Source organism: Chrysochloris asiatica, unplaced genomic scaffold (genome assembly GCF_000296735.1).
Source record: "Chrysochloris asiatica unplaced genomic scaffold, ChrAsi1.0 scaffold00001, whole genome shotgun sequence".
NCBI classification, from domain to species: Eukaryota; Metazoa; Chordata; class Mammalia; order Afrosoricida; family Chrysochloridae; genus Chrysochloris; species Chrysochloris asiatica.
Window position 1 is genome coordinate 41,374,217 of NW_006408519.1, and position 18,238 is coordinate 41,392,454.

Genomic DNA, 18,238 nt, shown 5'->3' on the forward strand with positions numbered 1-18,238 from the left:
GAAAGACTCATCTCTCTCTCACTGAGTGGCTGGCAGGCTCCAGCTGTGGACCTTGTGGTTTGTAGTCCAGTGCTTATCATATGGAGCCATAAACTGGAGTGTTGAGTAAAAGCTCCTACAATGCAGGTAGACAGGCAAAGTCCCTGCAAGGCACTTTGCAGTTCTCACGTTCTCACATTTTTTAGAGGTGAGAGAGTTGGCACGCAGAATCATTTGTACAGACAGTGATGCTGAACCAGCAGAGTGGAGCTAGTGGAATCTAGTTCCAGCCCACTGCAACAATGCGGACAGAGCAGTTAAACAGCTCACACACATTTTCTGGTTTCCCCGTGCCTGTAAAAGTTTATTTCCATGCTACCATGCTCTATTCAGTGTGGATAGTGTGAGAATGACCAGCATATGACAGAGAAACATGAATAAAACACACACTATGGAGTCCTGGTGTGGCACTGTGGAGTGATGTGCTTGACTGCAAAGTTAGTTTCAAACACAAAGCTGGCCATTTCAACACTTTGAACACCTGTTTAAAGTGTCGAAGAGCAAAGATGTCAGCTTGAGGACTAAGGTGCACCTGACCCAAGCCATGGTATTTTCAATAACCTCATATGCATGTGAAAGCTGGACAGTGAATAAGGAAGACTAATGCAATACGTCATTTGATTTCTTGACTGCTGCTTCCATGAGTGTTGATAGTTGATCCAAGAAGAATGAAGTCCTTGACAACTTCAATTTTTTCCTCCAATGATAACCTTTTAAATTGAGCCTTATTGGCTTGATAACAAAGGCAAGTCACTTAGCGTCCTTGGTGACTCAGTTTTTTCATCTGAAAAATGGGGATAATAGCAGTACCTACCACAGAGAGGAGTCCTGGTGTGGCACTGTGGGTTAACGTGCTAGACTGCAAAGCCGTTTGAACTGTAAGGTCAATGGTTTAAGCTCACCAGAAGCTCTTCAGAAACCCTATACAGGGTTGCTGTGGGTTGGAACTGACTCGATGGCCCTTAACAACAATACCACCACAGAGAAGAATGAGGCTTCTGTAAAGATTAACAGTCTCAGAAACCCTCTCCAGGGCCACTATGAGTGGAACCAATCTGATGGCACTTAACAACAACAATCACAGAGTAGAAAGCTGGAGCTTTCTGCTTCAGTAAAAATTCCAGCCTCAGAAACCCTCTACAAGGATATTGAGTTGAAATCAACTTGGTGGCCCTTTAGCCACAAGAACCACCACCACCACAGAGAGCTGCTGTGACCTTGGATTTATACGTAGAACATTCCCTGGCAAGCAATGAGTGTAGACAGTGCCTAGCCCATCAAAAACCATTCTCAACAACTCCTGGCATTTAGGTTTTCGTTCCCCATGTGATCACAGGTCCCATCTGAATCCCTGGATGGTGCAAATAGTTGACTGTTGGACTACTCACTGAAAGGTTAGCAGATTGAACCCACCCTGGGGCACCTCAAAAGAAAGCCTTGGTGATCTGCTTCTGAAATGTCTCCTCAGCCTTGCAAACCCTATGGGGCAGTTCTACCCTGCACACATGGGCCACCGTAGTCAGAATCAACTCCACAACGCTTGCCAACAAGTCAAGTGGGTTCATTTCTGGGATTCATTCATTGACTCAAGTAGCTTTTTGTTGGCAAGTTGATTGTTTCTGCTCAGACAGACGCTCCTCTCTTGCGTGGAGCCGTCACACTCCTCATTTATTTCTGGCTCAAATCTACATACTTAAAATATATGTGTGTGGTTGCATTTCCAGCCATCTGTCTAGTGCCTCCATTTCTGCTAGAATATATCAGCTCTCCTAGCAATAGCTGGTGAACACAAGACAGTAAGTCATCACTGTCTAGACTGTTGCTAATTGGTCGCAGAGGAGTGTGGTTTTCTAACTGCCCACCTAGATCATTTCTGGGACTTGAGTTCCTGAAATCCAGGACCAACCTCCTGCAGTGAACGAATTGGCATTTTGGAGGGGAGGAGGAAAAGACACTTGGGTCCTGAAACTGCCCATATGAGAACTGTCTTGCTTGAATTGTGTCCTGTGTTTGGGTCTTTCTTCTAAAGCGTTTCATCCCCAGGGTCCTGGGATGCTATTCCAACATCCTAGTAGATGGGTCTGACTTATCTTTGGGTTGTGGGGTGGAGTGGGGCTCTTGAAATTGAGCACTTACTTGGGCGCTCTCATGAGGAGCTCAACCATTCTCTAATTTGAGAGTGGTGGCTCTGCATAGTGGAAGAACACACATCCTTTAAAGCTCAGCCAAATAAGTTTCAGTCCTATCTCTCGCACTTAAAAGCTGTTGGCATTTGGGCAAGTTGTGTCACCTCCATTTTCTTACCTATCATGTTGGTTAATGTGCTGGACTGCAAGTCCGTTTGAACCACGAGGTCAGCGGTTCAAGCTTACCAGTCACTCCTTGGAAACCCTATACAGGGTCAATATGAGTCAGAACCGACTTGATGGCACTCAACAACAACTGTGTAGGATGGTGCTGATGGTTCAAAATAATATATATTAAACGACTGGCTCATTGTCTATATTCCATATTCAGTTGTTGGTTGTTGTTGTTAGTTGCCATCGAGTTGGTACCAACTTACAGTGACTTTATGCACAGCAGAACGAAACACTGCCAGATCCTGGGCCAACCTCACTACTGTTGCCACGCTTGAGGCCACTGATGCTGCCACTTGGCCAATCCATTTCATTGGGGGGTCTTCCTCTTTTCCTTTGACCCTCCACCTTACCAAACATGATATCATTCTCCAGTGACTGGACCCTTCTGACAATATGTCCAAAGTATGAGAGACGAAGTTTGGCCACCCTGGCCTCCAAGGAGCACTCTGGCTGCACTTCTTCCAACAAAAATCTATTGGTTCTTTTGGCAGCCCATGGCACTTTTAGTATTCTCCTCCAACACCATAACTCAAAAGCATTAAATCTTCTACAATCTTCCTTATTCACTGTCCAGCTTTCTCATGCATATGAGGTTATTGAAAATACCATGGCTTGGGTCAGGCGCACCTTAGTCCTCAAGCTTCATGTCAGTTTAGCTTGAGGACTAAGCAGCTTGATGCTATCAAGGTTGTTGGTAAGTGCTGTTAAATCTGTTCTGACTCATACCCACCCTGTGCAGGGTTTGCAAGGAGCAGCTGGTGTGCTCAAACCGCAGACCTTGTGGTTATCAGTGCTGTGCTTATCCTATAGTGCCACACCAGGACTCCCAGTATTCAGGAGCTTGAGTTGTTTCCCCCTGAGGAAAATAAGGTTGGGAGAGGAAAAAAACCTCAGGATAACTCAAGAGGCAGTGTTGTTCCTCCTTTGTAACTTGTTTCAACCCTGGGGAACAAAGTTGTGAATTGTAGACAAAAACATTTGCATGCTAGACATTTCTGTGCATTCTAGGGGCCTTGAACATTCCAGATTCAAAACTCATTGTCTTTGATTGACTGTCTCAGTAAGTGTATTAGAATTAGCAATCCAAGTGGCTGGATTCTTGAACTCTGTTCATTGACCTGTCTACATTCTGTGTAGAGAGCAGGGTTGTTTCCCAGTGAACAGAGGAGTGAGATCTCCAGTCCCAGGAGGTGTTGGTGTTTCTGCTGTCCACCCTCTTCAACATTTATCTGCAAATTTTACTGAACGCTTTTTATACCCAAGGTACTCACGTTGCGTTGAGATCTCGGGGGTGACTATAATCATGCTACACACAAGCTTATGGCTGTTTGCTTATCCGTGAGCAGTTCACCTGAGTTGATGCCCAGGGAAGTTGTTCTCTACATACTAGTAAGTAAGCAGCAGTAAAAGTTAGACTATAGAGTAGAAACCCTGTTATATAGTTGTTGTTATGTGCCATGGAGTCAGTTCCGATTCATAGTGACCCTGAGGTTTCTGAGGCTGTAAATCTTAACGGGAGCAGAAAGTCTCATCTTTCTCCCACGGAACAGCTGGTAGTTTCGAACTGCTGACCTTGCGGTTCATAACCCGATTCGTAACCACTATGCTATCAGAGATGCTTTATTATACAGTGATGGTCATTTAATCAGTAAAGTCATTGAAAATGCAAACTTAGGAAAAATAATTCAGATGGGGTACTTCTCAAATAAGGTGTCCTAGTGACACAATTATTTAGCTCTCAACTTCTAACCGAAAGGTTAGTGGTTGGAAACCACCCAACGTCTCCACAGGAGAAGATCCGACAGTGAGCTGAAAAGCCTGGGGACAGTTACACTCTGTCACCTCGGGTGGCTCTGAGTCAGAATGGACTTGGGATCCCCTAACAGTAACAACCAGTCTTAAACATTTTGTTCAACCATTAACCATACAAGTGTGCGTATTTGGGCCTCATTCTTCAAGGTCCAAGACTTGAGAAGGAAATTGCTGGTTTTATTTATGGAGCCCTGGTGTGGCACTGTGGGATAAAGCACTGAACTACATGGTCGCTTTGAACCACAAGGTTGGTGGTTCAAACTCCCCAGCCACTCCTCAGAAACCCTCACAGGGTTGCTATGAGTCAGAACCGACTCAATGGCACTTAACAACAACAACAATAACAAATTTATTGATAGACTTCTCATTTGGATTTCTTATAAACCCGTGAACACCAGTCTCGGCCTCTGCTTTCCAGTTTGGGTTTCTTGAGCGTGGAATCTCTGCATGACATTGGGTGAATTTAATCAAACAGCATCATGGCGATGACAGGTACCACTAGCATAAACCCTCAGCTTAGCTGGTGAGACCAGACACGTTGAGCCAGGAGGCCCTGGCTGCTTGTGACCAGCAGTTGTTAGCTTTGACGGAGGCGATCAAACTCAGATTGTGCTGCAAAACGAATGTCACACCACTCTTCTGGGCTTTGAGGAATTAGGGGAAGATTACAAGTCTGACCTTAGAGTCAGAATGGGATGGTACTATGGCGTGTAAGTGAAGATCTCATGTTCCCTATGACCGCAGCACAACCGACCCCTTGGTAAAGCCATTTGTAAAGTCTACGGCTGCTTCCTGGTGAATCTGGACTTTAGCACATTAATTAGATTTGCCCAACAGGCGCATATTTGTAGATTTCTATTCCTGAACTCTTGAATAATTTCAGCCCTTCAGAGCATGCCTGGAAGCCCAGGGACTTCCAGGGCTCATGGTCCCTCATTTCCTCTGAAGGAAGTTATCTAGAGATGACAAGATAAGAAAGGGAGGATGTTTTATGGCGATGAAGTCAACAAACGACTTCCTGCGTACAGAACAGCAGGGACAAAGCTCCCAGATGCAGTGGCCCCATAATGCAATGCAATCAGATGGACTGCCAGACCAGCTCATTCCCCAGCACCAGCCTCTTAGCTCCATTATCAGTGAGTGACTCCCGGTATGCAACAGTGTGGCTTGTCTGTACCAAGAAACACCCTACCCACCCCTTGTCTCTACCTTGAGGGGACACCAGACTCCCACCTTCACTTCAGCAGGGCCTCAAACCCTGTGTTGACACACACCCCTCCCCATTCTTAACACCACTCATGAGTGACGGCTCCCTGACCCTGAAAGCAGAGCCCAAGTTAGGAGTTCATGTAGTGAATCATCTTGGAAATGTGGCCTTGGGCTAGAATATGGACCCAGCTATCTCTAAGCTCACAGCACAGCCAGATGGGGTCTGAAGGGACCAGGGCTGAAAGGTTAGGCTGGGGAGCATCCTGTCCAAAGAGCCAGCATTTGGATTTTCTGGACAACGGCAGCAACTTGACCATTTCTCAGTTCCAGTTTTCCTCCCACACCACTCCAGTGGGGCTAGCTAACATAACATGTGACTTGCTGCTTAGAGACCACCAATATTGCCCTTCCCTGTGACATGTAGCCTTGGATTTCTACAGATTCAGTTATCAGGAACGCTCAGAGAGACCTTCACAATCATATGTTTGTTGTTGATGTTCTGACCCTGTATAGAGTGTCTGAGGCTGTAAATCTTTATGGCAGCAGAAAGCCTCATAGTTATCCCTCAGAGTGGATAATAGGCTTGAACCACTGACCTTGCAGCTCACTGTCCAATGCTTATTGTACAGAGCCACCACACTCCAAAATCCTATGTATGGTGGTTGCTGTATTTCTGATTTTCTTGGACAAGGAAAATCCCCATTTCACTTCTCAGCATGATTCACCTCTCTGCCTGATACTCTCCTGCTTCTGCCCTCTCCTCTGTGCACTCTCTGCTCCTGTTTCCACCCAATGCATGGACCCCACCGCCACAGCATGACATGCCCTGTCCTCAGTCTCTACCCAGAACCCCTTTCTCCCCACTGTGGGGCACAAGCCAAGCAGGACCTCCTCTCTCATCAACTCATCTCCATGGCATGGCCAGAACAAGTGCCATCTCTTTCTTCCTCTTTTCATGGTGCCTTGTAAATAATTCTACCGGACACCTCACAGCATTTGTCTTCCAAATGTTGACATTGCTCCATTTCCCCCAGCTGCTCTGTGTAGTCTTTCTTTACCCCAGCTCCCACTTAGAGCTGATGGGAAACATTTGCCATGGGCTGGATCCCGACATCCAAGCCTCATTGTGCACAGGCCTTACCCAAATATATTCATACCCTGAGACTGAAGTACCAAGTGTGCTTTCATACACACACACACAGTCATTTTCAGAGCTGTGTGGTGGCCCAGTTCACCAACATCAGCATCGTTACCTCATCCTTTGATGACAATTTACAGTTTTAGACGGATTCCCATCCACTGTCTATGCAACCCTCATTCTGTCCGTTTTTTTCATACTTGCATGCTATCTGATGCTGGAAGGTACACCACCCATATTTCAAATACCAGCAGGGTCACCCATGGTGGGAAAGGTTTAGCAGAACTTCCAGGTTGAGATAGACTAGGAAACAAGGCCTGGAGATCTAGTTCTGAAAATTAGCTCCTGAAAACCCTATGATTACAACAGAATATTTTCTGATAGAGTGCTGAAAGATGAGGCCCCTGGGTTTGTTCATCTTCCAGCACTCCGAACACACAGTGTCTACAGTAATACACTTGAGCACTGTAAGGGTTGAGAAGATGGTGTAGGATTGGGCAGTGATGCATTCTGTTGTGTCTGGGGTTGCTGTAAGCAGGAGCTTACAACCATCAGCACCCGTCTAGCTGAGCATCCAGAAATACCACATGACAGACTGAAAAGGAACAGTAACAGCAAATCCAAGGCTCAAGTGTTGAGTCTAAGAAAGGTCCCTGCCCCAGTGGTGGAGGTAAGCTTATACTAAGCTTCCCCAGCTGGGGAAGGGACCTTTCTTAGACCCAACACCTGCCTCTCCATGTACAATGAGGAGACTCATATCTGGGCTGAGCATAGGACCAATAGATGTCAGATTGAGAGAAAGTTCAACTGCACTATTAATACAGAAGACAGAAAATGGCAAGTCAGAGCTAAATAAAACAAGCCCAATTACATACCCATATAGCCTGAGAGGTTCAAGTATATGATTAATCAGTAATTGATCCCAACACAGAGAAAAGAAACCAAATCAATATGCATGAACCATCTGGCCCAGACATGCAAGCACTGAGACCATTCAGCCAGAGGGTCTCCCTTTACCTGTCTGGCCTGGTTGTTCTTCCGTGTCTCCGGCTGCTGATGCTGAGTCTACATCCCCTCTCCTTCCCCCAGTGGTCCCCGGACTCACTGAGCCCAGCCTTACTGAGGGCTCAGTCCTGTGATCCTGAGTCCTCTCTTGTAGGCTGCCGCGAGCTATCCCTCCTCCAGATGCCTGCCTTAAACTGCTCAAAATAACTCCAGCCTCTTGATAAACATCAGCCCTGCTCAGGAAACAACAAAGTAGGAGCCGTGTATACAGCTGACTCTCAAATTCAACAGATCCAATGGGCCGGGCTGCCAGGCCTTTATCCCAAAGTCCGGTGACGTCTTCAGGGTCGTAGACAGAGGTGTGCGGGATCTGGCTTACCAACGTATGAGTGCCAATTGTACACATGTCTGCTCAATGCCATGTCCAGTGGCTTGACACTGGCCACGTTGGGAGCAGTTAGGCCATGGATGTTGGCAACAGCTACAAGGCAGGTCCCCCTATCTCTGAGAACCATTGTTAACAGTTCCCAGCACAGACCCTCTTGCAGATGAAAGCTACAAAGCTTCTTCCAGGAAAGGTACACATAGACACAAATTCCCAACATTGCACATATATGAGGGTAGGCCAAAAAGCATTGCTACAAAAAAAAAAAAATCACAGAATGCTATGTTCAACAAAAATAGCCAAATGTGAAGCTATTGCTTCTTCCATTTAGACCCATACACTCCTGAAGGTGTTGTATCCATCTCTCTAGCCCTTCTCCGAGCAGGGGAAAGTTGGACAGTGAATGAGGAAGACAGTAGAAGAGTTGATGTTCTTGAGTTCTGTGTTGGAGGAGAATATTGAAAGTGCCATGGACAGCCAGAAGAACAAACAGATCTGTGTTAGAAAAAGTACAACCAGAGTGCTCCTTAGATGGCCAGACTTCGTCTCTCCTACTTTAGACATCCTATCAGGAGGAACCAGTCCCTGGAGAAGGACATCATGCTTGGTAAAGTGGAGGGTTGGCGAAGAGGAGGAAGAGCCCCAACAAGATGGATTGGCACAGTGGCAGCAGCAATGGGCTGAAGCGTAAGGATTGTGAGATTAGCACAGGACCAGACAGGGTTTCATTCTGTTGTGCATGGGGTTGCTATGGGTCGGAACCAACTTGATGGCACCTAACAATAACAGCAAGCCTTCCCCCGAAGAACTCTGCACTCAGATTTGCAGCCTATCAAAATGGCACTTTGAGTCTTCTTAGGGACTCAAACCATGTTCCTTTTAAATATTGTTTGAGTTTGGGGGCAAAAAAAGAAGTCTGAAGGGACAAGATCCGAGCTGTAGAGAGGATGGAGTAAGGTGTCCCAAATAAATTCTCACAAGACATTCCTTGCTGCCCTCTAAGAGTCAGGGGGTACATTGTCATGGTGGGAATAAAGTCCTCAGTGCAATTTTCCTGGCCTTTTTCTCACCAATGCAGTTTCCATTTCCTTAAAACTTCTCCCTAATAAGTGTCATGATCATCCAGTGTCCTTTGAGCAACTCTATGAAGATGACCCCTTTGGAGTTCCAAAAAAATAGTCTCTCTAATTTCTAATCTGACTTCCCTACCTTGAATTGGCCTGATCCAGCAGATCTCCCCAGAATGGACCCTTTTCTTTTTTTGAAGACACCCTAATATGATTAAGACCAACGTATTCCTGAGAGAACTTACCTGAAACCATCCACTGATCGCAGAGACATGTGTAAACATGTTTTGTTTAGAATGTTGTCATTAAGTGCCATCAAGTCTGTTCCCACTCATAGAGGCCCTGTATCAGGTTTCCGATGAGCAGCTGGTGGATTTGAACTGCTGGCCCTGTGGTTTGCAGCCCGGTGCTGATCCACAGCGTCACACCAGGAGTTTTGTTTAGAATAAGCCTATGTCTGTATGAGCTGGGATACTAGTATCAACACTTCCTGACTTACCCTTGCACTGTTGGGGAATATGGTCCTCTGAAACCATCCACTAGTCATCACATGTATCCTACAGGGAAAGGGGATGGGCACGGGAGCCAGAAACAGGACCAAAGATTTGAAAATATTTTATAGCTAACCCACATTCCATGTCTGAGATAAGCATGCCTTGTCCTTATTTTCCAGATGAGGACGAAGAGGTCCAGGAAGGTTATGTATCTTGTCCAGGGCTATTAAGTGATTGAACTAAGATTTGAGTGGGAACTGTGATCTTTAAAGTTGGTATTCACAGCCCCGCCTCATATCCATCTTCCAGTCTGTGGTAATGCATTGGTTTGAGTGTTGCTATAATGCTAGATGTCATGTCACTGGTATTTTTACTGCCAGCAGGGACATCCATGATGGCCAAGTGGCCAAAAAGTTTCCAAACTAAGACAGACTAGGAAGCAAAGCCTGACACCTTAGGAAGGTTAGCCAATGAAAACTTTCTGGATCTCCATAGAATATTGTCCATCATAGTGCTGGGAGATGGAGCCCCTGGGTTGGAAGGCACTCAATAAAGCCCACACCATGGACTCAGACATGCCCATGGTCAGGGGGAAGACACAGGACTGGGCAGCGTTTAGCTTTATCATACATTGGGGGGGGGGGGTCATTGTAAGTCAGAGCCAGGTTGGCAGCAACACCACTTGGAATCCCACTTTCTTTGGAAGAAGCAGTAGACAAGGCCACTTGGGGGAAGGCAGAATAATAGTCCCCCCAAATCGCCAAGTCCTAACCTCTAGGACCTGTGAATGGGTCACCTTATGTGGCAGAGGGGGCTTTGCAGATGCAAATAAGGTGAAGAGCCTTGAGGTAGGGAGATTTTCCTCCATCATGTAGGTGGTGCTGGTGTTGTTAGGGTCTGTCTGACTCATGGCGACCATATGCAGAACAGAAGGAAGCTCTGCCTGGTCCGGCACCCCCCTTCACAATCCTGGTTAAGCTTGAGCCCACTGTTGCAGGCACGATGTCAGCCCATCTTGTTGAGGGGCTTCCTTTTTTTTGCTGACCCTCTACTTTGCCAGCATGATTCTCTTCTCCAGGGACTGCTGACTCCTGATAACATGTCTGAAGTCCATGAGATGAAATCTTCCTATCTTTGCTCTAAGGAGCATTCTGGCTGCACTTTTTCTAAGACAGATCAGTTCTGTCTTAGGCGGTCCCTGGTACTTTCATTATTCTATGCTAACACCACAATTTCCAAACTTCCTTATTCATCGTCCAATTTCCACATGCATATGAAGAGATTGTGAGTTGACCCAGTCTGATCACATGAGTACTTAGAAACAGACCAGCAAAGCAGGACATTGCGCCAGACAGAAGGGCTCGACCCATAGTTGCTACTTTGAAGATGGACAAAGAGACCCTGGCAGCAGCCTCTAGTAGCTAGAAACAACCCTCACTTTACACACAGTCGCCAGACGAGACTACGCCACAGCGAGCTGGACTGTGCATAAACCTGAACGTGTAGAAGATGGAGCTTCTAGAAACAAAAGGAGCCAGCCGACATCTGACTTTCGTCCATCGAGACCCATATGGGACTACAGACCTCTGGAACTAAGAGATAACACGTGTGTCTTTTCTGGTCACCAGTTTGTTACACGAGAACCTCCTGAGATACAGGTGACTGCTCACTTTCACAGCATTGAGCAGAGAATGAGCGGCACCTGGGAGGGAGGAAATTGGTCAGGAACATAGTCTGGGCATAGAGAGCGGCCAGATGAAGTGTGGCTCCCTGGCTTCTGGGAGCTGGACAGAATATGACCATGGAGGACGTTCAGACCATCAACAAGCCGAAGGCTGGCGTGGGTGAAGGAGACCCCTGCAGCAAGGCCATGGGTCAGCCTAAGTCCTCACATCACCACTTAACTATCATGGGGCTTTGACCAGAAAGTAGCTTCATTGGCCACTACCTGATACCACCACAGCTCTCAGCCTCAGTGTCACCACCGTCCCACTCCATGCCATCTGTGAAGATCTTCAAGCAATGACACACCTGTGAGCAAAGAATGGGAGGTATTCCATTTACCCAGGAGCAGCAGCCCACCCAAATCTCAGTGAGCAAGAAAGATCCAACCAAGTGTAAAGGTAGAGTTTTTATAGCAAGGAGGGGAGTGATTAACTTTTCAGTCTAGGAGCGGAGGTCCCTAGGACCATCAAGGGAGAAGAGCAGAGAGTGGGACCCTACCCAGAGAAGCAGTGATGCCTGAAATGGAGCCAGAGATGATGACGTGGAGTGATGGAGCAGCTGGAGACTTTAGATCCAGAGAGGGAGAGCAACTGTGTGCTGAAGACCTGGGGGGTACGGGGGAAGGATTGTATGGAGGGGATTGTAACCATGGCAATGAGACGATATACGATAGAATGAATGTAAAACTAATGTTCTCCCATGTAAACTATCACATAATTAACATTTAAGAAAAAAAAAGAAAGAAAGAAAGAAAGAAAGAAAGATCCAACCATGAGAAGCAACTTCTTGTGCTGGATAGAAACAAGTTCCGTATATCCCATCACACCAACATGAGTGTTGTTGTTGTTAGGTGCCATTGAGTCGGTACACCCATAGCAACCTTATGCACAGCAGAACGAAACACTGCCTGATCCTGGGCCAACCTCGCTATTGTTGCCATGCTTGAGTCCATCGATGCTGCTACCACTTGGCCAATCCATCTCCTTGGGGGTCTTTCTCTTTTTCTCTGACCCTCCACCTTACCAAACATGATATCCTTCTCCAGTGACTGGTCCCTCCTGACAATATGTCCAAAGTATGAGAGACAAAGTTTGGCCATCCTAGCCTCTAAGGAGCATCTGGCTGCACTTCTTCCAAAACAGATCTATTGGTTCTTTTGGCAGCCCATGGCACTTTCAGTATTCTTCTCCAACACCACAACTCAAAGACATCACTTCTTCTACGGTCTTCCTTATTCATTGTCCAGCTTTCTCATGCATATAAGGTTATTGAAAAACACCATGGCTTGGGTTCAGTGGACTCATCAAAAATAGCTACAAGATGCCAACAGCTGAACGCTCACCAAGCCGCCTTCCTGTTGTTGAATGGACACAGCATGGTGAGTGAGCATCTCCACACCCATTTCTGAGTGCACAGAAGTGAGAAAGACAAAGATGGCCTTCGCCTCACAGGAGATGTTTGGAATAATCAACTGCGTAAGATTAGCAAAGCGCATCTGTTACAGAGCTATAAAACCCTTACTGGAGAAAAAGCAAGGGATATCACCACCTGAGACTGACCAGATACCCTAGTGACAGGTCACCAAAACAGCAGTGTCCCCACCTAGAGGTCTGGGGAAGTTGTTTTTATATTTCAACAAAACTAGGCTCGAAATGAGCACATTCCACTTCAAAAATACAACTGTATTATCTAACCTAGACTGCTTTGTTTTCAAATTGTAGAAGTTTAAAATACTTTGAATTGAAGAAGAAGAAGAAGAAAGAGCCCAAGTCCCCATTACTGTATGAAGATAAATAAATGACAACTTTCTTCCAGGTTCCTTGGGGTTTAAGACAAAAGGGATTTGTAAACTCTCAAGGATGTGCATATGGGAGAGAGGATTTGTGTTGTCGTTTTGTCTAGATAACTCTCCCCCTGGTGTTTTGGGGATTTGTTCCTTTTCCCATTGTGGATCTCAGGACACTATTGACAATAGTGTCTTGATAGCTCTTTAGTGACCCTCAAGGAGAATCAACAAGGGACAGGATTTGGGGCCCTGACACTTGGGTCTCAGGTATGTCACTTGATATTTCTGACCCTTGGATGGATGATAGTATAGACTTCTCCAGGTGACCCTTGGCTGGAGATCACATGTGTCCAAGGCCTGCCATGGTGCCTAGAACATAGGACCTAGCAGATGGTAAGATGCTCATTTCTTAGATGAGGAGATAGGAGAGCCAAGTCTCTTCTAGAGACACCCACCAGCCTGAAGGTGAAGGAACCAGGACCCAGGTCTGGTCTCACCAAGCCTTCCTGCCTTTCCTTACTACCCTGCTTCCCAGAAATGCCAGTTCTGACCTGACACACTGTTCCATCTGCTGTGCATCTCTGGGTAAGTCAGGGGACCTCCTTGCACTTCCTGTTCCTCATCTGTAAAATTAGAGGCTGTCTTGACCATCCCTTCAGCTTTCCCGCTGGAACACTCTCTCAGGCTCACAACATCCTCTCCCATGGACTCCGTATCCCATGGACCTCCTGGTGCCAGCTCCAGCTCAGTCCATTCAGACCACACACCTGGCTTCCAGACCTTTCTCCCATTGCCTGCTGCACCCGAGATATTCACCTTAGTCATGGAACATATGTTTTTTGAACCTCTACTCACATTGTTCCAGGGACTGTACTAGGGTTGGTTATATGACTAAATGTCTTCCTCAAAGAGTTGTGAAGTGCTGTGCCTGGTCAGAGAAGGGGCACAACATACAGGCTAGGTTTTGGGTTTTTTTTTTTTTATCATCAGTGCTCTTCAGTGAGTGGTGGACAAATGAATAGGCAGTGAAGCTATAGCCTGCAATGTTGGAATGTGATCACATGAACATTCTATTGGAAAATTCCTTCAGAGAGCTGTTTATGATAATTAAGTGTTCAGTTCCAACCAATAGAGGAGCCATGGACCTGTGCAAAGATCTTCCTGAATTACAGCTAAAGGAAAGACTGCTTGGGAATCCTAAATGTGATGTCAACAGAGAAAAGTCTAAATTTTGAAAGGAATACTGACTACTCATTGGGCTTCTCCCAGTGGGTTAAAATTCCTTTAACGCTTGCTCCCTCTTGCCATGTGTTTTCCCAGCCTGGAGTTGCTGGCTGATATGCAGTACGCCTTTGGACTTCCCTTCTACCCCACCTACCAGGGCCAGTTTACTCAGGAGGAGAAAAGCCTGTCGCTGAAAATCATGCAGTACTTTTCCAACTTCATCAGATCTGGGTGAGTGGTCAGCTCTGTCTGAATTCTAGCATTGCAGCTCCCTCCCCCAATCTGCACCCACAGACCACAGTTTGCATCCCCAGACTCATCCTTTCAGCCTGTGTCAGTCCCCTTTCTAATTACAACTACTTTCTATGCACTAACCTTCATGAAGGAGAGTTCCCTCGTGGAACCACAAAGGCTTGCTCTAGCTCAGACTTTCTTAGCCTTGTCACGATCCACATGTCCCAAAATCCAGCCCAACTCATAGCAACCCCATAGGCCAGAGTGTAACCAACCACTGGGACTGAGTCATTCCTGGTTGTGGGGCTATCCTGTGCATTCTAATATGTTGAGCAACATCTCTGGCCTCTACCCATTCAATGTCAGTAGCACCTCCCCTCCCAGATTCCCTACAGTTGATGAAAACCTAAAATGTCTCAGACATTGTCTAACGTCCTCTGGTAGGCACAGTCACCCTGCTGTTTTAGATGCTCAAATTACGTGAGAATGCTCAAAACCAAACCAAATCAGATTCTGGCAAGTCAGTTCCAACTCAGGGTGACCCCATGTATGGCGGAGTAGAACCGGACTCCACAAGGTTCTCAGTGACTGATATTTCAGAAGTAGACGCCACTCATAGTGCCCCCACATGTGTTAGAGTACAGCTGTGCTTCACAGGGTTCTCAGTGAATGATTCTTCATAAGTAGATCCCACTCATGGTGCTCCCATGTGTGTCAGAGCAGAGCTGTGCTCCACAGGGCTCTCAGTGGGTGATTTTTCATAAGTCGACTCCATTCATGACACCCCCATATGTGTCACATCAGAACTATACTCCACAGGGTTCTCAGTGGATGATTTTTCATAAGTTGATCCCACTCGTGGTGCCCCATGTGTGTCAGAGTAGAACCGTGCTTCACAGGGTTCTCAGTGGATGATTTTTCATAAGTAGAATCCACTCAATGGCGCCCTGTGTGTGTCAGAGTAGAACGGTGCTCCACAGGGTTTTCAGAGGCTGATTTTTCATCAGTAAATTCCACTCATGACACCCCCATATGTGTCACATCAGAACTATACTCCACAGGGTTTCCAGTGGATGCTTTTTCATAAGTAGATTCTACTCATGGCATCCCATGTGTGTCAGAGTAGAACTCTGCCCCACAGGGTCTTCAGGGGCTGATATTTCAGAATTAGATCACCAATCCTTTCATACCAGGTGTCTCTGGGTGGATTTGAACTTCTATATTTTGGTTTAGCAGCTGAGAAAACGAATGCTTTGCATCACTTAGGGACTTCAGAAAAAGGAACCAACCCAAAAGCCAACCCCACTGCTGTCTAGCTGAGCCTCTCCTGTGACACTACAGACCAAGTAGAACTGTCCCCATTGGAATTCCAAAGCTATAATATTTATGGAAACAGACTACAATATCTTTCCCCCTCAGAGCAGCTGGTGGATTCAAACTGCCAAGCTTTTGGTTAGCAGCCCAGCACTCTAACCACAGTGCAATACCAGGACCTTAAGAGACACAAGACAATTCTTGTTGTTGTTAAGTGCCATTGAGTCAGTTCCAAATCATAGTGACTCTGTATAGGGTTTCTGAGGAGTGGCTCATGGATTTGAACCTCTGACCTTGAGCTTCAACCTGACCATATGGTCGAATGCTTACCCTATGGCACCACATCAGGATTCCTGGGCAATACCAGGGGGTGAGCAATGCTGCTAGGTCCTGAGTTGCTGCCCCCTTTTCTGGAAGTAGCCTAGCAGAAGTGTAGTCAGAAAACTTTAGCCCTGGAGTGAAGTAAGTGTGGCCTTGAAGTCAAGCTGGGTGGGTCCTAGTGCTGCTGTGACTCTTACAGGTAACTCACTTTGGTGAGCAGGTGGATGCCAAGTGCAAATGGTAAGAGATCCCATGAGAAAAAGCAGGTCTGCCACACAGTCTTTCCTCTCATCTTCCAGAAATCCCAACTATTTTCACGAGTTCTCCCGGAGAGCACCTGACTTTGCAACCCCCTGGCCTGACTTCCTCCCCTGGGCTGGCGGAGAAAGCTACAAGGAATTCAGCTCCCTGCTCCCCAATCTTCATGGCCTGAAAAACACTGACTGCTCCTTCTGGTCCAAATACATCCCCTCTCTGAAGACCTCAGCAGGTAGTACAGCCAGGGCAAGGGCCAAAGTGGAGGGCGGGAGGGGCCACTTATCGGAACCTTCAAACTCTACATTGGATACAACCCAAGCCCTCTTCCCAGAAGGAGCCAGAGTCTGAATTGGGGGGAGGGATCCTCTTTGACAAAGATCTCCAGTTCTGACAGTGGGCAGGAGGGGAAGAGAGAAAAGTACCACCAGAAGGATTCATGTGGTTAGGGAGAGCAGAGTTGAGTCGGGAACCAGCTTCAGGGCTCCAAGGCTTGGAAGGTTAGGGTGGAAAGAGAAGGTGGGAATCGGAAAGTCCTCAGAGCTCTTGAAGGGCAGGATAGAAAACCCTGGAGGAGGATTCTAGCCAGGGGACAGGTGGGCACCTCCACCTTTTCCAGTTAATGACAAGCCATCAGTTACCCTTGACTCAACTCAACCCATGGCACTTCTGTGTGTGTCCGAGTAGAACTGTGCTCCCATCGGGTTTCAATGACTGACTTTTCAGAAGTAGATGGCCAGATTGCCTCTGAATAGACTCGAACTTCCAACCTTTTGGCTAGCAGTCGAACGTGTTCATAGTTTGCATCTCAAGGCACTCCTTAGCTTGTTTGTGGCACATGAGTCATAGGAGGGCACTAGGCATGTGGAAGAGAGTGCAATGGGGCCTCTGTCCTTACGAAGCTTCCAGCAGAGCCTGGCTGGGCTCACACACCCAGTAAGTGCTCTGCAGCTTTCTTGTCACCAAGGTGGAGGTCTGCACTCAAGCTAGTGGAGGATGGAAGATGGGAGGGTCACCTCTCCGTGAAGGGCCTGGGAAGACTTCCAAGGGAGGTGATACTTGGACTGAGGTTTTAGAATAGCAGGTGTTCTTCAGGTGGGAGGAGTGGGAGTGGAACATCGAGCACAGGTTTGACCTTGCTCAAAATTCATTCTAGAATCTTGACTCCACCTTGAGCTTCCAAGGCCAAGTGGTTCTCTGACGATAAGCCCAAGTCCCTCAGAATGTCCTTAGAGCTAAATGATGGATGTGGTAACCCATTCCCAGAAGTGCCCCTCTGTAGGACATTGGTAGGAAAAGACCATCATTGAGATCCCTTTGGGCCAAATGGAAAGGGACTCGAAAAGGGAATTCATTATCCAGGACTGGGCCTTACTACCTAGCCCCGTCTCTTTCAGGTGGAGCCAAGGACCGGCAGTCAGCTGAAAGTGAAGAGGAGGAATTGCTAGCAGCCTCTGGACTGAGAGAAGACCTCCTGGATCTCTCAGAGCCAGGCTCCAAGACCTACAGCAAGTGAACAGCCGGTGAGATTTTTCATGCCACCTGCCAACCCCACCCCAGACTCCCAACTGCCCACCATGGGCACCTTGTTCTGAAGAACACCCACTATGTTTCAATAAAGTGTCTCCATGCAGTAAAGCATTGGCAACTCTTGACTTGTTCTTTCTAAACAGTTCTTGGGTAATACCAATTCATGTCTTCATCTTGCTCAGGTCTGACCCAGACTCTTTTTCCCTTCAACAAACATTCTTGACCATCCTCTTTGTACCAGGCCGTAGGGGGGGATGGGGACCTCATTCTAGGAAGTAAGAGGAACAGACATTGACATTAGCACAGGAAATGGGATACATCCAGGACAGGATGTTAGAAA

The 18,238-nt window shown here is 46.9% G+C and overlaps 1 protein-coding gene across 1 annotated transcript in view; it reads left to right on the top strand.

Moving 5' to 3' along the window:
• Window positions 1-17,884, top strand: part of TG (thyroglobulin) — a 266,945-nt gene extending 249,061 nt beyond the window's left edge. Inside the window, exons 46-48 of the mRNA XM_006830717.1 lie at window positions 14,341-14,475; window positions 16,413-16,603; window positions 17,766-17,884. Coding sequence (XP_006830780.1) covers window positions 14,341-14,475; window positions 16,413-16,603; window positions 17,766-17,884 — 445 coding nt within the window. The remainder of the gene's footprint in view (window positions 1-14,340; window positions 14,476-16,412; window positions 16,604-17,765) is intronic.
• Window positions 17,885-18,238: the final 354 nt, after the last annotated feature.